Consider the following 23955-nt stretch of genomic DNA (forward strand, 5'->3'; position numbering starts at 1 on the left):
GCCTAAACTCTGAACCTCCGAACTACTGTCACCACTCACTGAGCCTCCAAGGTGATAAACAGTGAGGTACAACTTTAATGTAAGGAAATCTGTAGCTGTGTCAATTGTATTTTCCATTAATATACCAGAGAGATTTTACAAGTATGAACAATGTGTAATAGGACCCTAGGAAATTATTATTTTAGTACTCAGTTATATCGATTATTTTCACAATTAATCAAGTAATCAGACAAAAAAGGTCACATTTTGCTGATTGTTCACTTACTGAATAACCAACTTTTATGAATTATAGGAATAGATGAAAAAATGTAATAATTCAGTTCATTTTTTGATATAGCAAATAAAGAGTAAAAATTGGAATGAAAACGACCATGAAAAAATCAAAGTGCACAAAGTTTGCATATTAGTTTCCGGAATGAGCATGCCACATTCTCACTGCAGTTCTCTTTTTTATTTTTATTTTTTTATAAAAAGTGATCCTACACGTTTAAAAGTGTCTTTGTTTCACTGTGCTTCTTTTAAGCCTTTGATGTTCCCACGATATGCACAAGCTGGTTAAAAATATGATTTATACTGAGATAAATGTCATTTTACAAATATAACTACGTCATTACATTTTCCAGGAAGCATTTAATTATTACACAGGCTGTTTAGATTCAATGATATGGACGATATTTCTTGGCTGTCTATATAGGAAATACATTAAAGCCTAAAGCTGCTTTGTTTAAATGTGGCCTAAACTGAAAATAACTTAAATATTGACCTGTTTCCATATCAAGCTATACTTTTGAAATAGCTTTTATTAAGTTAAAACATGAAAACCTTCCCATGGTTTAGAAACCTTTCAATAGAATAAAAAAAACAGTATGCCAAAGTGATGGATTCTCTCTTGGTGACCGGAGCAAAGAGTGACTCATCGCTTTTTCTCCTCGTCCAATTTCTGCAGGCTGTCAGTCAGCTGACCGAAGGAAGACTGAGAGAAACTTCCCCCGATTATTAAAGACAAAACTGAATGAAGTAACTGTAAGAAAAGATAACTCTATTATAGCTAACCCATTTTTAAAAAGTTTTTTTTGTTTAGGTCACAATATGCCTTTAACCTAGGATCAAAATTGATATTTTCCATAAGTCTTTTGAAATCTAATAAAGATAATTGAATGTGTTATTTTTACAAATGCTATCCTAAATATGTTGTTTTAGAAACAGTATTTTAAATTCTATTTATTTTCATTTAAGCAAAGAATGGAAAAAGATTTCTTTTGAATCCAGACCTGCATTACTGTTTTTCATTTATATGTCCAGCTGGGAAGCTTTTGGACCTTTTCAACTTTAAATAGTTGATTGAAATTCAAATAAACCACAATTTAGAACCTGAGAATGTCCTTAAGTGTATTTTTTCTACATATTTGATTTGGTGCATATAAGCCAATTATAGAGGGAAGCATCTATCTGTCCCAATCATACTGAAAAGATATATTTCAAGAAATTATAGCTTGTTGTCCTTTGTTGGGTGTAAATATGGATTAAAAATGGTATATAGAAATGATTGGAGTGTTATTGTAGAGGAGATGCAGTCAGATTAGGAACGATTAAGGCTTATCCGCTCGGCTCTGTTCACTGTGGATTTTTCTTTCTTTGCCGCGTTCACCGGATGAAGGATGGATAAGCTGCAGCTATTAGCCTGGAAGATGAGCCCATGTGTGCATTCATCAGTCTGTGTATCTGTATGGCTGGCATTGTTAATGTGAGTGTATCTGTTTCTCGTATCTTTAAGAACCTTTGTTACTGATTACATAGTACCACCATCAGTCCTTCATTATCGGTTATTATATGATGTGGGGCGTGGTGTTCGTATTTGGAAGGGGCAAGTTTGTCCAACAACAGAGGGACATGAAGGCAAAAAAGAGCGGTCGAGTCGTTTCCACGATCAGGGTCATACAAACAAAACAAGCCGGTAAGGTACCAAACAGGAAATACACATAGTGTAGAGTGGATGTAGATTTGACCAATCATAGGCCCCCTGTTGTGCGGTCACCTACAATTTTGGTGAGGTGCAGAAGGGGCGGCGGGACATTTGCGTTCAGTGCGAGACACGCAAATGACCTGGTTTCTGAGTATAAATCAGATTAGGCTGAACTCTCTGCTGGTCAGCACTGTGTTTTTCCGAGTGTCTAGGGGTGGGTGGGTGGTTGTGTCAGTGTGTCAGCTGTGGAATTCCACTGCAGATGAACCACTGTTTGTATCTGCTGCATGGCGCTGCTGCAGCCCACATTCTCACACAAGCACACATCATCAGATCCCTGATTCTTTCATTTGTTTCACATAATTTTTCACAAACTCTTAACCCATTCTGGTTTCCTTATTAAAGCTTTTCTAAGCTGATTCCAGTTAGCTTGAAAAAACATAAACTTTCAGAAAGAACAAACCTCCATTTTCTGTTTCCTTAGATCAAATCTAACATGACACAGAGGCCGATGTCTTTCACATCCTTTATCACTGTATTTATCGTAAAGCATAAAGATGGTAAGGGAGGTTAAAAAAGTGATAATCTGCTTACGATATCCGCTGCGAGCCGTCCGACTATCCCAGTCAAGCTCCAGTATCCATTATATTGTAAGACAAGTGCACAAAAAAAACTGAAATAAACAATTGCAAACTAATTGCTAATTACAATGAAATTATTAGATTTCTACTTGCGATGTTAGTGACAGTTAGTTTGCAGAGGAAAATGAATGCTTTTCTGCATATAATTTTCTTGTACTGCTAGCACTGGAGGATGGTGGTAAAGAAAGGTAAAATAAGGTAGTTTCCTCCTGGGCTAAACAGGAGACATTCTATGGTTTAGGTCAGTGGAGAACTTTATAGAGACAGTGATTACAGGTAGATTGGGAATAAAACAGAGGAGCAAATATGGAGGATCTATGATGTTGTGGACACGTTTCTTCCTAAAAGCCCACTGACCGTTTCTTTTATAATAGTAGATGCCTTCATTAGGATCGCTTTGGAATATCAGCAAGTTTAGATAAAAATCAAATGAGCTTCAAAATGAAATATCACTATAATGTTTTTGTCAGGTTCAAACACCTGAACCATTAGAACAAAGGAGACAAGAAGTCAGAATTTGTAGTTTATCCTGCAGGAAGACCATCCAGGGAAAGTCAATCACAGTCTCACCCCGATGCTCTGACCACCCTGTGTCTCCAGGCTTTATTTAGTTTGGGGACACCCTGGTTACAATGTGGGACGCAGCTCTGAAAGGGAGGGGATACAAGCAGCGGCGTGCCCGAGGTATGATGCATCACCTTCGATAAAAACAGGAAGGTCAAAAGTTTGCTGCGGTTGGACTTTTGCTTTTTCCTAGAAGCAGATATGTGGTTTCCTCGCTTGTACTCCATGTTGCACAAGCATGTCTTAAAACAAGTTTTATAGAAAAGAGGATAAAGGTCACATGTGAGGAGATAACCTAAGCATTTACGTTTATTCCACCAGTTTTTCCTCAGAATGATAATCAAATTAACAGGAAGAGCATCAGACACATTATCTGCCATATCTCAATGTCATCCCAGATTCCAGACCTAAAACCTATAGAATCCTAAATAGTAGTCTGATTTGAAGAGGAAGGAAGCTGACAGATAACTCAGGACTCTGGAGGACCTAAACAGACTGGCAGAAAAGGATTATACAAGGCACTGTTAACATGGGTACTAGTCATAGAGCATAAAGCAGATTAGTTTAAAATGTTCTTTTGCTGCACTGAAAGATTGATTCATTTGTAAGGTTTTAAAAAATGTTTTCCTAGGATGCATTTATTCATAAATACATTCACTGTATTCCTGTGCATTAATATTGTGTCTCTAAGAAAAGAGACCCTTTTTGTGCAGTGCAGTGACTCTATCTATCGACCACTGTCTACGGTGAGAGCAGTTCCCCCTCTAGGGTGGTCAAGTCCATTACTGATATCGTCAGCAAGGTAAAATATTCCAGTCAGGGTGTTTGAAGAATAATTTTTTGCCTACTGATTTAACAAGACCTGCCTTAGGTCTCTTAAGGGAATTTCCTCAAACTAAAAGCCAACTTTCACAAAGAATATATGAATTCCTTTGTTTAAAATTAATTATATAATGGTGTTTAGACTTTCTCTAAAGATTAACAGATTTCCAGTGTTATGACTTAGTATATGAACTATAAAAAATTCAGTCAGAAGAAACAAGTTATACAAATGTCAGCAATTTATAAAAAAAATGCTTTTGAGTTACTTTGATTGGAATTGTCCTTCTTCTCATAAATAAGTGAAACTGTATTTTTGAAATTGTTTTTCATCTTATGTTTGAACCTGCAGAATAAAGTTCACCCATATTTTCTCCCCTTTTACCAAACAGAAGTGTAGGGTGTGAGTGGACAGCTGTCTGCAGCATTAGCTCCCATCAATAATACGCCTTTTGAAAAATGGATTTTAAATAGAAATCTCCTCACGTTCAAGGTTGTGTCCTTCCTCTTATGTCTTCTTGTCGTCTGTCCTAAGCTGACCTGAAATGGGACTGACTTTTCCACCACCTGCTGCAAGAAACAAGGTCTTAAAAAATTAACTAAAACAATCAGACCCAGAAAACATGCGAAGTCCAGATGTTTGACAAGCCTGCAACAAAACAAGGGTTGAATGCTGTAGCTGTATGCAGTTATTAATCCTTCCAAGGCTCTATGCATTATTTGATATTTTTGTTTAGTAATTATAATGGTGAAAAATATTAAGGTCAATGATGTACAGGAAATATATTTTGGATTTAAAAAATAATCAGAAATCATATTGTTTAGAAATATAGCAAATAGATCCATCATAATTCTGATATATAGATTTCTCACGAGTCCAACTGTAGGATTGAAGTTTTGATCCATTCTATATTGTTATGTGGATTGTAAAGAATGGAAAAAAAAGCTGCAGATTCTTTAATAGGGTGATGGTTTGAGTCTAACAGAAAAGTGGAAGTCGAAAGATTATTCCTCTTAATGCATGAAGGCATATATCTCTGCTTCTTTTTCTATGTCTGCTTCTGAGTCCTTGAACCCCGGTCGGCCTCAGCAGATGGCTGCTCACACTGAGCCTGGTTCTGCTGGAGGTTTCTTCCTGTTAAAAGGGAGTTTTTCCTCTCCGCTGTCGCTACAAGCATGCTTGATGGGAGGGATTGCCTTTGAGTCAATGAGTCGATACAATCAACTGGCTTTTCTTAGAAAACTCTGAATCACTTTGACTGTATGATCTGTAAAGTGCCTTCAGATGGCATGTGTCATGAATTGGCACTATAGAAATAAACTGAATTTAATTGAAATTTAATTTAATTTAATATCATTTATCTGGCCAGTCGGCCCCAGCAGAAGGCGGCTCCTACTGAGCTGGAGGTTTCTTCCTTTTAACAGGGAGTTTTTCTTCTCAACTGTTGCTACATGCATGCTTGGTGTGAGGGATTGCTGAATAAACGCAATCAGCTGGTTTCCCTTAGATCAGCAATTTGTGAACTGCTGCTATATAAATAAACTAAATTGAATTTTTAAAAATATTTTTAGTCTTTAAAAGATGAATCAAAGTTTGTAGGTTTGTGCATTTTTTTTTCAGAGAAACTTTATTAAAATCTGGCTGATTTCAGAAAATGTAATCTGAATTCACAGCAGTTTTCAGGCTGATCTTCAATCAGAGCCGATCAAGGAAATTTAAGGTCCATTCAGGATGATGGATGATTGATTCCTTTGTTAGAAGTAATATCTTTTGTGTGTGTTATAAAATGTAAAAATTGGAATCATAAACCTCCTGAATAAAACCTTATTCCTCCAAATTGTAGCAAGATCAGTAGAAGATATTGATTATCATTAAAGAGACTGAATGTCTCAGGTAGACTGGGAGCTCAAAGATTTGGAAAAGGTCGACTGACATATTTTTGTTGTCATTTTTTACTAATTACAACCATTTCTCAATCAATATAGAGGAAATTATCAGATTTTTGTATCCCTTTTCTCATCTCATGTTTTTCTTAAAATTTTACCTGCTAAAACTGATTTTAGCTGATTCCAACAATTTTTCAGGCTAGGATATAATAGCATATAAATCAGTATTTGAATGCACTTCAAGACTTCTCTCTGTAAATTAATTGTTTATAATAATAGAATAGGTGAAGTTACAATCTACACTGGGGGTCTTCAACAGAGGGTCCACGACCCCTATGGGGTCCACGGAGGTATTGCATGGGAGTTGTGAAAGTTTTGGTTGATTAAACTTTTTCATATTTTATACACATTAACATGAATTCAACACACTGTAGTAAACAGATAAATGGAGGCAGAAGATGTCTTTCAGTCATCAATGCACACATTCAGCGACACACAGGAGCTCTTTCAAACTGGGCACCATTTCATTCACAACACCTGTTCCATCAACCAGGAATCAGAATAAGAAATACTTTAATAATCCCAGGGAGGAATTACTTTCCTTACATTTCTCCATATGTAACAGACTGACTATAGGACCACTTTGACATAACACATTTTCATACAATATATATAATTAGGGGGTCCCTGCTCTATCTTGCCATCAGTTTTGGGGGTCCTTGGCCTGGAAAACGTTGAAGAGCCCTGATATACACTTATAGATAGAGGGTAGTTTCTGTAAAAAGGGGGTTTAATTCTCCCTTAAAGACAAGACAGATTATATATAGAACTGAAAAATAAAAACTATCTTTAAGATGTTTCTTTCAGTGCTAGCATGTTTAACTTTGCTAGCATCAAGGAACCTGAATCCTTATTGTATTCACTATGGGACAAAACCAAGATCAATGAAGTATATTAATGACAGACAATGATTAAAGCCTTGAAATAATAAAAATAGCAACTGTGCTATAAATTTTTCAGCCTTTCTGGTATCGCTTAAAATTTTGAATCTCTCCTAGCTCTCTGAGGCCTAAGATAGCTTACCTACTTTAAACTTCAATTTAAAAGACCTTTAAGTTCAAATACAATCACTGATCCTGTGTAAAAGGATAAGCTTTCACCTTTTCTGCCATCCTTAAAAAACCGAACCACTTAAAAAAACACATATAATTTGTAAACCTAACCTTAAAAAAGCTAGTCAGTAATTAGGAGGCAAAGGCTTGATTACATGTAAATTGACTGCTTTAAAAGGTCACCTGCCAACAGGTTTAAAGTTCACATAAATACAACCTTCAGTGCAAGGTGCAAAAAAATGTAATCTTAAAGACTAAGCTGAAAAACCTGCTTAAAGTGTAGCGACTTGATTATGCAAGTGATTATATGCAGGACGACGTCTCTCTAGGGGTCACTTGCTTTAATCAAAAGGGTAACCAAAGTAGGCCAAAGTTTCAAGTACTTTAATCCACTTCCTGTCGCCATAGATTTCACTCTTCTTTGCAGATTTTGTTCAAGACTAACCGGTAAACCTGGAAAAGTGTCAGTTTGAATTTAAATCTTGTGCTTACCTTTAGATCTATCTAGACTTTAAGTATATGTAATATACATACCGAGTTAATGTATTGGTTAATACACCTACACATGCTTTTGTTTATGTTTGTATAAATAATTGGAATAGAAACTTAGGAAAGCTCAGTGCTAAAAGAGTGGTGTGAATACATTGGTTAAGATGTTGGCTGGCTGTGCCAGAAGCTGATGTGCCAACAGCAGTTACTCATCTCATGAGTAATCATGCATCAGATGATCATGCATCAGAGCTGTTTTGTCAACTTTTCAGGCAAAAGTTGGCTCTAAATAATATTTGAATGAAGGATTACATAATATTTTATTTGTACTTCTTTTTTATCTAGTACATTTTAACCTTAACTGTCTCTTTGGTCTCATTTAAAGCAACACTAAGCTCAAAATGCCATAAAGAGGGACTCTAACTCCAAGATCCATCAACGGATCTCAGCCTCTCAAGTTACCTAGGTGGGTTTTTGTGAAGTGCGGACCAAATGGAGGAACAATATGCACCAAGTGCTGTAAACTAACATAAATAATACTTTAATATAACTCAAATTAAGCTAATAATTGGTTTTAAAGTGATATTGTGTTGTTTTAAAGGCTCTCAAAGTCTTGACTTTGGAAATCTTGGTAGTGTGACATCCTCATACTTCAGATCTTGCCCAAAAATATTTCATTTTTCAAGTTGCTGCAGCATTGCAAGGCTGTTTGATGTTTAAATATGGGTAGTTTTGAGTACACAGATGGAAATTTGGACCCTTTTAGAACATCCTGTCCCATATCTTCATTCAGATTTGCTTTTATCATTTATGTGTCTACAATAACTGTTCTAACAAATTTCCTACAAAAAAGGAACATTTTCTCTTTTTGATCTAACTCAGCGTTTCAAAGACGGACCTTTAAATCCCTACCCAGTTTTCCTGTTCGTGGACGTCTCCTTCTTCCTCTCATCTGTTTGTCCTAGTTTAGTCAAACATCGGGAGAGAACATCACAGAACAGTTTCACTGGTTACCATATCCTAGCAAGTCAAAACCTTATGCTATTTATAGCATTTCTACAGTAGATCATAAAACATAAAGTGTCAAGAATTGCCACACTTTCATGTATTTAGAGTATTTTATGAATTTTTGTTTCCTTATTTGTTTTACAGGAATAAGCAGTCAGCTCATTTTATTTTTGTAAATCTCAAGCGTTGGTGTGTTGAGGCTTCTTTAATGTGTTCTAAATGGTTTTGGACAGCGTACTGTACATCTATGCTGCATGCTTTTAGTGTGAGCGGCTGAAACACTAACAGTGGCTGGATTGTCCTGATGGGACAGGCAGCAGCATCGTCATCAGGGCCACTGTAATCATGGCTGGGCAGGAGATGAAAGACACCATTGACAGAGAGCAAAGTGTCTGAGAGGAGAGGGAGAGAGAGGAATGCAATGAAAGGAGGAAAAGAAGCAGAAATAGGGGACGGGAATACTTTGCTGACCAAACGCTTTTATGACACAAGCCTGCGCCTTGTGATCTGATCCTGGCTGTGAATTAATAAAGAGTGGTAGACACACTGCTATAAAGAGGTATGGACTGGCTTCTGGTATCAAGGTCTATCAGTTATTCCCAAAAAAATATAATATTTTACTTTTATTTACATTTATTTGACATTTCTTGTACTTTAAAGGGGACTAATCACATTCTCTAACTTTGAGAACATGTATGCCAGTAGCTCACTCTGGTTGGGCATTTCAGATGTGTCTATAATAAATCTGTATGTTTATTATATTTGATTTCTGGGATTTATTGTTTGTTTTTGCTTCCCTTGTAAACTAGGATGTTTGGGACTTATTAGAACAAGACCACATGTCTGGCAGTATGAGTGCAATAAGTAAAAAGTGCAAAAAGGGTTAAGGTTAGGGCTGTTTATTGGTCATATCAATAGATGTTGTCATTGTTTGGTTTAAATTTAATATCATTATTGTGGAATAAAATACATTTTCAAACCTGACTTTTTATAGCCTTGTTCTTAGAAACCAAAGATTATTCCTGTTTCTTGCGGCGATTCCTGTGCATGTAGAGGAGCAAGCTATTATTCCAGAACTTACCTTTCCTCGATTGTATTTTAAAAACTGCCCCAGCTTCTCATGTTTTCTGATCAGATAAGCGGATATTGAAAACGAATGAATGGATGGTTGTAATAAGAAGTGGATGGATGGTCCATCTCTCATTCTTTTTGTTAGCTTTCATAGCAATCTGCTCTCACCATCTCCACTGCTTTTATATTCTGCTGGTGTAAAGCCAAATAGCCTTCACTTTTGTCCCTCTCTCCGTCTTCCTGCTTTATCAGTTTGGATGGTTTCTCCCTGCCCTGTTCTTTGTTTGAAAAGGTGGATTGTTTTTTTTCTTTTCTTCTCCACTTCTTCCAAGTAGATATATGTTTTGCTTTTATATACTATCCTGCTTGTAATTGATCTGTTCCTGCTATTCTTCATGTGGGTTCTTGTGCGTCTCTTTAAAAATGCAGTATTTAAATAAATAAACATGCTAAGTACTTCACATAGTCAGATTATATGGACTAGGCAATATGCAACACTGAAGGGATCCATTATAAATCTGTGAATTTAGATATTTTAAATATTTAGAGTCGCCCCCATCTGAGACCTGACAAAAACTATATCCTTACAGGCCGTATCAGTTATTTAAATTAGTTTATGTGAAGTTTATATCAGTTATAGTTGATATGGAGAATTATTCTGTTTGACTTTGTAGAAAAAAAGTTGGGAGAATAAACATATGGAAGATTAACAGCTAGTCAGACCTTTATCAAAGATGTAGAAAATTTTTGCTAAGCAAGTCTACTAATCTACTTGCACTAGCTCTTTAATTAGATGTATACCTATTACCTGCTGAGATTAGTAGATTGCAAGTAAATGAGCTTGCTTCCATTGAAACAATTGCGACCCTGTACAGCTTTGACGCAAACCTCAGAACATTTGTAGCAATTAGAGTAAAACATTAACTCTGACTCTGATGGCCTTCATACGACCATCCTCCTAAATCTAAACCGATTAGATTTCAGCCTGATGCCTGGGTCATTCTAGACCTAATCTACACAGATCAAACCAGAAACTGAGCTTGCAAAACTTTAGAACAATTTACTTAATACAAGCTAGACTTTCTTAATGGCCTTGCATCTATGATGTCTAAAGTAAACAATTCTGGTTATACATACATGCACTTTAACTGCATTGAAATAAGTAAAAATGTTGCTTCTCTGTGTTCTTATTGAATTCACCCATTGATCTGAATGCTGAAAAAGGGCAAAAGCATAGAACCTTAAAGGCACGAGGCGAACCTTCCTCGATGACATCACACAAATCACGGCCAATATCTGAAAAACAAAGGAAAACTTCTTCTTGGAAGACTTGGAGCAACCTGCAATGTTTTAGCAGAATACATATTTTAGTACCGAATGGAGCCTTTAACAGGGCTTATAATGTTTCCACCCATTTACAGTAGAACCGTCTCCCACATTTTAAATCGGTTGGATACGTGGCTAAAATCAGCTGAACACTGGAAATCTAGATAAGTCGTTTTTTTCTTAAAATAACTGCATTTGTTCTTGAATTGAGGAGGTAAAAGAGTCATTTTCCTAATAGAACAAGACAATTTACACTTAAAATAAGAAAACACATTGCATTGTCTTATTTCAAGTGCATATTATCTGATTGTCTTATTTTAAGAGTAAAAATTACTAATTTCATTGGCAAACTATCTAATTTAGCTACACAAATCAAGGGTAAAAACACGTGATTTAAGACATTTTTACTTATTTCTTGAACCAGGGGCACCAGTCTGACAGTAATCCTGCAACTGAGAATCTCTCACTGCTTTATGGCTCTTCGTACTCCAAAAATAACAACTGTATGCAAACTTAAACAAAAAATCAGATTTATTAGTTTATGAAGCAGCTAAAAAAGTATGGTTGCTAACACTAATTGTTTATCAGAAAGATTGTATAAAAGAATCGCAAGGCTTTATGATATGAAAGTATCTGTGTTCACTTTAGCTGAATCATATTATACCTTCAGGCAGTCAAAACACAGCAGATCAAGGTTTTGTTTAGTTTAAAAAAAAGATTTCACATCAGAGGTAGAAGCAGAGCAGAGAAGGCAGTGAAATAGACCTCCAGTTGTTATATTTTAGATTAATGTCTTTATCCACGGTCTTGGTGAGTCTGTGTCATCATTCATTGTCTTCTCTTTATCATCACTAAATTATACCAATTAGATATTTGAATAAAAAAAGAAAAAAAAAATATATATATGTGAGTGTATAAAAGGAATTGAGACATTTGCTAATGTTTTTCTTTCTTTTGCTCTCAGGGCTGATGGTGGACGAAGCTGAGGATCAGGGGATGAGGATATAAATCCACACGGGAGTGGAGGATAAAAGAGAACAGGAAGATTACTACTTCAAGACTTTTTTTTATCCATCTTTTTCCCCTGCAGTCTTATAAGGCACTGACTGACCGCTTCGCAGATTGCAATCTCAAAAATACACACTAACACACACTCCCCTTCCCTCACCACCATGTCCTCACACCTTAATCCACCCCTTCTGATCTTCCCCTTACTCCTTCTTTGCTGCCTGCCCCAGACCACCACCTCAACCACCCCTCCTGTCTCTTCTCTCCTCTCCTTCTCTCCGCCAGAAGGTGGTCTCACGCATTTGGTGGTCCACAACAAAACGGGAGAGGTCTACCTGGGTGCTGTCAATTGGATCTACAAGCTATCCAGCAATCTCACCAAGCTGCGGAGCCACGTTACTGGGCCTGTCACTGACAACCCTCGCTGTTACCCTCCCCCTGGTGTCCAGTCATGCCCACATGAGCTAGTGCAGACTTCTAATGTCAATAAACTCCTGCTACTTGATGCTGCCCACAACCGCTTAATTGCGTGTGGGAGTACTTCCCAGGGAATATGCCAGTTCCTGCGCCTGGATGATTTATTTAAGCTTGGTGAGCCACACCACCGTAAAGAGCATTATCTATCCAGCGTTGCAGAGCCAGACACTATGTCTGGCGTAGTGATCCCACCTGATATTTTTGGTGGGGGGAGCAAACTCTTTGTTGGCACCCCCATTAAGGGAAAGTCTGAGTATTTCCCTACGCTATCTAGTCGCAAGCTAATGTCGAACGAGGAGAATGCTGACATGTTCAGCTTTGTGTACCAGGATGAGTTTGTGTCTTCCCAGCTTAAGATTCCCTCTGACACTCTGTCCAAGTTCCCAGCGTTTGACATCTACTACATTTATGGCTTCAACAGTGAGCAATTTGTGTACTACCTCACCTTACAACTTGACACCCAATTGACTTCACCAGACGCAAACAGCGAACAGTTCTTCACTTCCAAGATTGTCCGCTTATGCGTTGATGATCCCAAGTTCTACTCGTATGTTGAATTCCCCATTGGCTGCACTAAGGACGGAGTGGAGTACCGCTTGGTTCAGGATGCTTATTTGGCCCGACCAGGATCGCGCTTGGCTCGTTCCCTTGGCATTCGAGAGCACGAGGAGGTTCTCTTCACTGTATTTGCCCAAGGTCAGAAGAACAGAGAGAAGCCGCCCAAAGAGTCAGCTTTGTGTTTGTTCACAATGAGGCAGATAAAGGAAAAGATTAAAGAAAGGATTCAGTCATGCTACAAAGGAGAGGGGAAACTCTCCCTTCCCTGGCTGCTCAACAAGGAGCTGGCCTGCATCAACTCGGTGAGTGTTTGAGACAGTATTTCCCAGAAGTGCCTTTGTGATCTGAATATAGATTACATGCTCATCCATACACATACAGATTGTGGAGCCAGCAGCTCAACACAGGCTGTACTGCATCGCTGTTATGCTTCTAGAGAATTTCTTTTTACTGTTTAAGCAGTTCAACATTTCTAACTCTGTTTTCTACTTTAGTTATGACATCTGTTATGACATTTAAGTCTTCTATTTGTTTTTTTGTTTAAAGGAATCTGGTAAAAAGTGGTTGAAAAAAACTCAAAAGGTTGTTTAGCCTTTCTATTGGCTTCTGAAATTCTTGCTCTCTCTTCCTTTCCCTCTCTTGGATGAGAGTGAATAACTAGTAAATGTTTTGGGCATGCGTCACAAAATATTTTTTACCTTTAAAAAAAAAAATTTGATTTAAAATTTTAATCCATTTTTTAAGCACTAATTAACCTCACTTATCCTGAATAGAAACAACTTTAGATCTTTTTCCTATATTAACACCATTAATATTAAAGAAGCTTGTTACTCAGACCGTGTAAGCACTTAGATGTCCGATCGCTGAGTAGTATAAAAATTAGATTTAGCATTTCTGAGAATCATTCATTTCCTATCAGTAACTGAATTATAATCTTTGGGTATTTTTGATATAATCCAGCTCAAAAAGCATTAAAAATAAAACATAAATGGAAAATCGACATATTCATATCTCTTCGATGGCAATATTGCATTGAAAAATATTTTACAAAACGTATTTAAATCCTCAAAAAAAACTCTCTTGCATGTTGGAACCAAAGTAGACAAACTGTAGGTTGCAATGCTCATTTACAGCAATACCATTATACCAGTGATATACAAGAGAGGGAGAGTGGGTAGCCAAAGCAGTACATTTCCTCTAATCCGCTTAAGGCAAATGTGGTATTTATTCCAAAATGAAAAATTTCCAGTCTGATTGTCATTCAGTTGGAAAAAAAATCTAAAGAAGCTTCGATATCTAGAACTAAACTGACTGTTGCTTAGGAGGTACTGGAGGATTAAAAGGAACATTTCCAGCACTGACATCAAGAAGAGCCAGATAGATCAAAGTTTAATTTCCTTCAGGATTCCTGTTTTCAGAGCTCTCCAAATACCTCTCCGTTCTGCAGGTTTGTGGGATGTTGTGTCCCTTTATAATTTGATCTTAAGCTTTGGACAGCCTCTCACTGCTTTATTCAGTTCCTCGAGGTTTCTGTGGGGAAAGTTAGTATTTGTGTGTTTCACTTGCTTCCCATCACCTACTTATAACACACACTCTCAGCCCCAGTATAGTCATGAATAATTCACCTGGTCTCACCCTCCGTTATTCAGTCGGTGCTCCATAACAACCTGCCATAAATCTCTGGACTACTCCACACCTCTCTGCCCCTGTATCCTCTTGCTGTCTCTGCTATTCTGTTTTCTATTTCTCTCCTATCTTTTACTTCACTTCCATCATTTCCATGGAGATTTCTTTCATTTTGCCAACCTCATACTTCTCAGCATCTTATTTCATCACTTTCTTTTTTGATCTCTTTTATATAGTCTTTTTGGTTTTCCCCTTTAACCTTACTCTGTCTTTGCTCTTATTTCTCACTCTCTTTATTTTTATTTGGGTCTCTTCTTTTCTTTACACCTTATCATCTGCTTTTCTTTAGACAGTTGTGTTTGCAAATCTGTAGGCTGTTTGAAATCTGAACATACAATGTTGAAGGAAGTTATCTGGGTGATAAGTGGGAGCCCGGGATTGCAACAAAAGAACCGAAGCCATGTTTGAAAGCCAGATAGAAACCAGGAGGAACAGAATGTGTGGACTAAAGTGTTTAAATATAAAGTGAGAGTCTATCAATTTGGTTTGGAAATGTCACATTTAAAAAAAAATGCAAGTTTTCATAAAGAGGACACTATTATAGTAGCCTGTTTACCAACACAATATTGAGAAAGTCTGCATGCAACTTAATAGAATAGGTCATATAAAGGTTTTATCTTCATGTATTAAGAATGACTTTTACAGCATGTTTCCCTGTGGATGAATTACAAATACTGTTTGTAGGGTGAGTCGTCATGTTGCTGGTTTTCGATTGTTCATAGTAGAATTGACGTAGTAAATTCACCAATATTTCAAATTAACTGATAAACAAGCCTGTTGAGAAATGTGTTTATGCTCAGTTAGGTTGTAAACTTACCAAACATTCATCTTTTAAACTAAGGTTTCAAGGTGTTTTCATTCACGATAGTCTAGGGAGCCAGGTTTGGTTTGATGTATTAGTAGGTGAAGCTGCAAACCTGATATGAATAAATGAAAAATGCTAAGTCAGTTTTCCAAAGAAACATTATATTTGAGATAGCTGAGGCGTTCACCTTAGATAAAGAATTAATGAACACATTTTTTATTAAAAAATGGTCACTGGCTATAAAATGTTAAACTGACTTGCCATAGGGGGAGGGAGCGAGGTGTCAGCATGCTTTGGGTACATAAGGCCATTGCAGTAGTACATGCAAAACGCTCTGCTCCGGTTACTCATGGAAATGGTGAGGATTTATGTTTTCATATCAGATACAGATCCGTAGAACAGGTTTAATTTTCCCTCTTTGGTTCACTTGGTAGTCTGATTGCTTTCCCATGAGAAGAAAACTACAAAAGATTTCACTTGGCGACAAACCAGGACTCACATCTTCATGCAAAGCAGAATTTGTTTGGAACTTTTAGTTCATTATCCCTGCTTTATTGTTTCCCCTGTATATTAAGATGTTGTGATACAGAGGCATCATACACTTTCAAAAGCAGAGGGACCAGAAAGGCTGCCAAGTTTGGCAGGATTCAGACATCTATATCGTAGTCTTACCTGCAGTTATCATCAGTTATTTTCCAATCAATTGTTAAAGCTTTCCTCCACATATTTGAAGAGGATATTTAGAGTGGTTGAAATAATTGTATTATCACTATTTAAGAGTTGCACAAAAACATTTCCTCATGGGGTTCAAAAACTTTTTAATGTATTGGTGTCTGCACACCAAACACATTTATGTCAAAATGGTCTCCAGTGTTTCAACTTGGACATTTATGTTATTTGCTTTGATGAGTAGAGAAAAAAAGCAGCTTTAAGATGTTTTTAAGCAAATTAGTTTACCTCAAAACGTCAGCTGTGCAGTAGGGTTGTCATGATACTAAACTTTTCAACTCGATACCGATACAAAGGAAAATATTCGATACTCGATACCATTTTCGATACCACAAGGATAAAAACAAAGACTCCAAAATTCTACAGATTTTCATTAATAAATAAAATACAATAAATAAATACAATAAACAATAAGAACAATATTTTGAGGTTGTATGCTGTGCACAATATTAAGCAAGCTTGATAAAAAACTTATAAAATTAAGTGTTCCCTCCTTGGCTATGCTTTGCACACATAACAGTGACACTAGCCAAACTGGTTAAGAAACAAAAATAATTCTCAGCAGCTGCACCTCTTATAAAAAAAAGTCTGAAACTGAAAAGTGCACAGAATTATTCAATCACACAGTGTTCTGAAAGTGCATTGTCCTCTATTCTGCATTTTAGAGGACTGCTTAGGTGCCACTGGTGGTGGCACTGTATCGATACTTTTAAAAACGAGTATTGTATCCGGATACAACATTTCAGTATCTATACTTTTTTGAGTATCGATACTTTTGACAACCCTACTGTGCAGTGTCATCATCAGGATTATGATGGTATTTAAATATTCTGTTCTCGTTCGGTGCACCTCTGCATACCATCAGGGGACAGTGCTGGGAGTCACCAGTTAAAGCACTCTGAAACTGGCAAGCTTTCCTTCTCTGGTTCCTAGTGACTAAAAGTATAAAACATTTCTTAGGTACGTGGTAAAACTGCAAGTACCAGGCAATAAAACTAAATATTTTTCGCTGGGAAATTTAGCTAGTTTTAGTGAATGCAGGTATTATAAACTGTTTTGCCAGAGTTCAGTATACATTTTTTGTAGTGGAGTATTAATGATCAGATCACTCCTTTCTTGTACAAAAAATCTATTCCCCTGGGTTTTTTTAGTAAAAATAATGGAGTTTAACTCCTTGATATACTTTTTTCATAGTTCGGTGCTGACAGCTCTGCAGAAGCGATCATGGTTTGGCTGTAGTGTCTTTCTCCTTGATCAGCTTCTCTGATTGGTTGACGCTCAGATGCTGGATTCTTAAATGCTCTCCTCCCAATGCCCAAACTGTGCCGCTGGACCTTTTGATGCTAAATGCTATCCTCCATAGACTTTGCATGTAAATCAGATGTCATGACCCTCAAAACACATTTGATGTCATAAGACTTCTTTCAATAGCAGGCAATTATTGTTATTCAGTATCTTATTATCTTCCCAGTTGTGGATGCTGTTGTAATAACACAGTAACAACACAAAGTAGGTTATGGCTTCAACGTTTATGGGATTCATTCATGCTTTGCAGTTTTCGTAAAGCTATAAGCGGGTGTCCTATTGTCACCATCTTGAACAGCCTACATTTTCAAATATAGATCCCTTCAGTGCGTTTACCTACTGGTTTACTAATTTAAAAATATTTATATAGCACCTCTGACACTCACCCCCTGATATTTAACAGCCCTAAAATGGGCTTGTACCATGACTTGTTCCCTATATGCATGTAATTATGCTAATGGCCATACAGTTATATATGATTGTCCTTTCTGGCCATCTGTCGTCCTGCCTGCAATCGATCAAGGTTGAGTCAGCAGAGCTTGCTCTAGGATGTCACTGTGATGAATTTATGATCTCCCTGAACAGGCATGTTCAATGTTTCCTGTAGAGAGCGGTGACAGCTTGTTGCTCCTTCACCAGCATCATGGGAAAGATATTATACCAGCTCAATTTAAGAGTCATGCTGGGTTCAGAGAGTAAAGAGTCAAACATTTCTTTTCACCTCAAGGCTTTTAAACCTTAACATCACCTGAGGGCATGTTTGATATAATAGGGATGTGTTGTCGCCTAATATTCAAGATGTTGACATCCGATCATTTTAAGAGTTCTGCACCCTGCTGTAATGGAATATCTTTGTCAATGTAGTTGTGTGAAGATGTGAAAAAGTGTAAAAATGTGGTTTAAAAATTTAAGATGCAAGCAGACATAAAAACATCTAATGATGTTTAAATCTTGTCAGGGTTGATCAGATCAGCTGATTAAACCAGACGCTTATCAACTTTTATCATCAACCAGCTGGAGGTTAAACAGTTGTTTTTGTTTGATAAGAACTTCTAATCTGTGGTATTTCAGGGGAATTAACTTGAATGTACAGAAAATGTGAATACTGAGTTTACAATCAAATACATTTCAATCAAGTTACGGATAAGATTTATGTTGGTTTATCTCATTACATTATGAACTATAAGGAACTTTAAACTATTAGGTTATAGATGAAAAAATTTGGTCACCAGCTTATTTGATGCTACTTGTGAGTCGATCCTGGAGGCTCGTCAGCAACCGACCAATCAGAAATTTGGATTTGTCCAATGTGAAATGACCTTCTTCTGCAGGAGCGCAGTCCGACAGCATAACCAGGATTTCGCATTAGGACAGCATAGCATTAATAGAAATTCTGTTAAAAAAAAAAATTATAATAATAATAAAAGGCTAAATGTTGACAATAAGGGACATGCATATCAGATACACATTAGCCCAAATATTTAGTGGAAGAAGGATGGTTAATTATTTTTCAAAAACCCAAAAAATGAGTCTGGGAAAATGTAAAAGTTACAGTTATAAAGAGGAGCTCTTCAGTTGCATGAAGGTAACTCAATTCAATTCAGTTTATTTAAATAGCGCCAATTCACAACACAAGTCGTCTCAAGGCACTTTACAGCTCACCAGGTCATAGAGTGAAATTGATTCTAAGTTTTCTATCTAAGGAAAACCAGTTGATTGCATCGACTCATTGACTCAAAGGCAATCCCTCACACTAAGCATGCTTGTAGTGACAGTGGAGAGGAAAAACTCCCTTTTAACAGGAAGAAACCTCCAGCAGAACCAGGCTCAGTGTGAGCGGCCATCTGCTGAGGCCGACTGGGGTTTAAGGAGATAGAATAAGTGACAGAAGCAGAGATACAAAAAGCAACTGTCCAGGAAACACACAGCCAGGCAGATGAGCTCCGAGCCAGCTCCCATGTCAGAGGATGAGGAGAGCATATCCGGACAGTCACAGTCAGAGAAAAAGGACTACACTGAAAAGCAGATTGATCACGAACATCTGTAAGCAAAGGTGTTGATGGCAGCAGCACAGCTGATATTTCTCTCCAGGATGGTGTCACAGCCAAAAAGGAACAAACAAGGTAAAGCTACTAGGAGAAAAAGCAGAGAGAGCAGAACGTTAGAGATTGAACTAACAGAGTCTGCAGAGTGGGAGAATAGAGATAGAATGAAGCAGAATGATGAAATAGGGGTTGCTATATCCTCCAGAAGTCTAAGCCTATAGCAGCATAACTATAGAGATAGCTCAGGATAACCTGAGCCACTCTAACTATAATCTATCTATTTTATTATCAAAAAGTAAAGTTGTAAGCCTACCCTTAAAAGTAGACAGGGTGTCTGCCTCACGGACTAAAACTGGTAGTTGGTTCCACAGGAGAGGAGCCTGATAACTAAAAGATCTGCCTCCCATTCTACTTTTAGAAATTCTAGGAACCACTAGTAAACCTGCAGATTGAGAGCGAAGTGCTCTGTTAGGAACATAAGGAACAATCAGATCTCTGATATAAGATGGAGATTGGCCATTTAAGGCTTTATATGTGAGAAGGATGGTTTTAAATTATATTCTGGATTTAACAGGAAGCCAATGAAGAGAAGCTAGTATAGGAGAGATGTGATCTCTCTTTTTAATTTTCATCAGAACTCTGGCTGCAGCATTTTGGATCAGCTGAAGGCTTTTAACTACAGTTTGTTGACTTCCTGATAATAAAGAATTACAATAGTTCAGCATTGAAGTAACAAATGCATGGACTAGTTTGTTACTAGGTCATAACATTGTCTGCCTATATTCAGCCAGGAAAAGAAACTTGTGTTGCTTATTTACAAAGCGTGTGGTAATAAACTATATTGAATGCAACATACTGCATGGGCTCTAAATACTGATACACAGCATGATTATATACGTGATAAAAGCATGCTACATTTTCACCCTCCTCTCATTTAGGTTATATATTCACTCCTGCTTTTGTAACTATTAAAAGACACAACTTCACTCCCAGCCAACATCACTGTGTCCGTTATTATTCCTCCTCTGTCTGTAGAAACCACAGGCTTTAACAGTGAGTTGTCTGTTGCTGACTCGAAATAACTTTACTGATCTGATGTGGGGGGGGGGAAAGTGCCCGTTGTCTTTATCTGATGTTTGTTGATCAGGCAACATGCCTCATTAAATGCCTCAGGTAATGCTGTGCTTCACAGTGTAGCCATTAAAACTGGAGGTTGTCGGTGCTTAGTTTTCACTCGCATTTCTGTGTAGGCAGAGTGATCCTGAAGTTGCTGTAATGTCAGTTGGGGGTAGAAATATGTAAAGGGGACAGCTGACCTGAAGTCATTTCATTGTACAGTCCACCAGATGAAAAGAAGGCTTCACTACATTAAAAAATCCATAACTGTACTTTATCATTAGTCTCCATTACGGGGTGAGTATTAGCATGGATGTGGCAATACCATGCATGTCACGATACTTATGTCACAATACGATATTATCATGATATCACAATATAACTATGTATTGCGATATTTTCCCCTGTTGTCAGAATTGAATTTATAGATAAAAAAGCGAGTGCTTTACATGTTAATCAGAAGATATTGATTGTTTACTTTTTCTGGTATCCATGCTGCGCTTCACAGCAAAAGGACTCCACAGCACTATCTGCCAGAATAGCAAGTGTCCCATTTTCCCTCGTTTATTTTAGGTACTTTCGTTTAAAAAAATCAATACCAGATACTGAAAGATCGATATTATATCGGGCATCCAAAAGTAACCTTATATCAGCAAAACAATTTTTTCCCACACACCTAGTCTCCATGCTTAATCTGTTAGCAGGTCATTTATGGTATTTCCCTAAAATGTCTTATCTCAAGTAGCCTGATCAGCCATAATATTGTGACACCTTTCCTAATGCTGAGCAGCACCTGCTGGCATCGCTGTAGCAGCTCTGATCTATCAGTGCCATAAAGACGAGTCTAATACCAACAAACTGTCAATGCAACTTTTTTGTGGGCTGTGGTGTTGCTTGTTTCTCTGCTAGGATAAGATCCCACATGAAGAACCTCAGACCTTTAGCTCATCACATTTTTCAGAGATCATTGGCAAAATATTGCACCTAAGCTTCTTAAAAGTGTTAAAGTAAGACCAAGGTCAGAAAGCAGGCTTCTTGGAGAGTCGCAGGGATATTTTTTTATGTCACCTGATCACTTAAAGTCATAGGGAAACAGCTGTTCCAACCGTTGCATATCCGAATTCTCCTGAGTAGTGCACGACTTTACACTAGTGAATAAAGTGAACGTGATTGGTCGTTAAAAAAGGGGGCAGGATTGTTGTGGCGAAAGGTTTGCAAGCAAGTTTGATTGTGGCGGTTTCTTGGAAGCATCTTGCTAACCAGTTAGCAACTTAGTGCTAGTAGGTTCCCAAAGGGAAATTCCATTGGGACCAAGTAGCACTAAACTACTTAGAAACGACACTGTCAAGGAACGCTATGGACAGCGGAAACATGCAAGAGGAGGAGAGTTTTGTGTCGGAGGTCGTGGATGAGTCTCCTCCGTCATACATTTTTTATTTAGAGGAGGAAAGCGGGGACGAAGATGCTTTGGAAGAGGACGCCAGGGCGGCAGAAGCTTGGTTTGGTGTAGAAGGCTTACAGCCGTACATATTTGAGCCCTTGCCTCGCAACGCTGCCAGTTCTGTTAGATCTACGCCTGCTGAAGACACAGACGTCCATCCCCGTGAACACTGGGATGGAACTCAATGGGAAAGGAAATGATCGTAATTTCTTATTTCAACCATTACGTATATATTAGCTGCGACATATGAATCAAGATGCTATGACCGAAAAATTTTTATTGACAGATGAGCGTTGATATATGACTGGCCGAATTTAGATGTACAAGCTGACGTATAACTAACTGGCCTGCATAAGATAACAAAAAAACCAACACAGATTTTAAGACAAGATTTTTTTTAGAAGAAAAATTGTCTAAATTTAGTCTGATAAAGAAAAAATTTATGTACACATTTAAGCCAGACGGATTTGACATTTAATTATGATTTCTTTATGACTTTAGTGTTTACAAATTCTGTGAGGTATAAAGAAGTCAACTCTTCGATACACAAGCTTCTAAGATCCCCTTTTTCACATTTTTTTTTAAACCATGATGGATGTTTCTGGAGGTACGTCTTTCTTCCTGCACTAATTTATACCCGCTCATTATCAGGAAGAGGCCAGTGTTGGTCTTGTGGGAATTAAACTGAGTGGTGGGTGACCTTCTCTGCCGTGGGCTTCTGTCCAACTCTACAGCACAGCGTGCAGACCGACCCCACCAAGCCACAGCCTTAGCATGGCTAATGAGACTGATTCAGATAGAAAGAGAGATGGAGGATCCTATCTTTGTGTGTGGTTAGGGCCCACTTTATCTCAGTGGCATTGTGCTGTTCCACTCTGAGTGCTCATTCGTATGTTTTTTGTCACTTGTTGTTCCTGCTCATCCCAAAAAAAAAAATTGCATAAAACCACACAAGTGATCATAATGATAAAAGTGTTTGAGCTTGAATATGCAACTGTTGGCAAAACTTAAAGTTAGATGTCAGAGGGAAATAGTCTGCTGCACATAAGAGCAAAGTGACTCTTGTGCCTTTATCCCATGAGTAGACCTCTCGCCATTTCTGTTTACGAATTTCTCAGAGCCTAATGGTTTTCATTAATATTTATCACTGTTGATCACTGCTGGCCAAGATCTCATCTATTATTGTGGCTTTTTAAATCTAGTTTTTTTGTTTGTTTTTCCGTCCATCTCCAGTCACATTTTGGCTCTGGTCTTATTGGGACTCTGTTGCAGGGATCACCCATATTGCATCATGGTTTTTTGTCATGCTGGGATTGGGAATATTCATGCTCCAATGACTCTACTTACATCATACACAAACTTTACAGTACCTAAATGTAAACCAGCTGTCAGTCATGCAGTCACGACTGGAGGATCGTTCCATTTCAGAGGTCATGATCCTCTGAAGGGAGCAACATGTTTAGGTTTTGTTGCTGAGTAATGGAAAACTGAAACTCTGCTTGTCAAAGTACTGATTGGACTAAACTGCTGTGTTCCATGGAAAGATGAGGAATTTTTACATCCAAGAAAAAATAAATCAGGTTATCTAATTATCTGCAAAGGCCCCGAAAAATTTAGAATGTGCTTATTGATTACTCATATTTATTCATTTTAGTTTAAAATTCAGTAAATTCAGCAAGAGGTATCAACTTTGCACCAATAGGTGGACATTACATATAATCCACAAATAATGTCAAACATTCCTTTAATCTTGATTTGTAATGACTTTCAAAAATATTGTAAACTACGCATTTTTAAAAGACTAACAGTAGCATACAGTTAATAATAGTCAAAGGAAAAAGAGAATTTGCGTGAATCTGAGCCTTTATTATCACAAAAATGTGTAAAGAAAAAATAACTTTTTTG

The 23955-nt window shown here is 37.4% G+C and overlaps 1 protein-coding gene across 2 annotated transcripts in view; it reads left to right on the forward strand.

The window, feature by feature from the left end:
• The window catches only part of LOC119789754 (plexin-A1-like), a 384280-nt gene that overhangs the window by 50367 nt on the left and 309958 nt on the right, over positions 1-23955 (forward strand). For both annotated transcript variants that reach the window (XM_038294813.1, XM_038294814.1), the window contains exon 2: positions 11845-13225. In XM_038294813.1, the coding sequence (XP_038150741.1) occupies positions 12053-13225 (1173 nt within the window). In that variant the 5' untranslated portion in view covers positions 11845-12052. The remainder of the gene's footprint in view (positions 1-11844; positions 13226-23955) is intronic.

This window comes from Cyprinodon tularosa, unplaced genomic scaffold, assembly GCF_016077235.1.
Source record: "Cyprinodon tularosa strain WSP-4 unplaced genomic scaffold, ASM1607723v1 ctg346, whole genome shotgun sequence".
Lineage (NCBI taxonomy): Eukaryota > Metazoa > Chordata > Actinopteri > Cyprinodontiformes > Cyprinodontidae > Cyprinodon > Cyprinodon tularosa.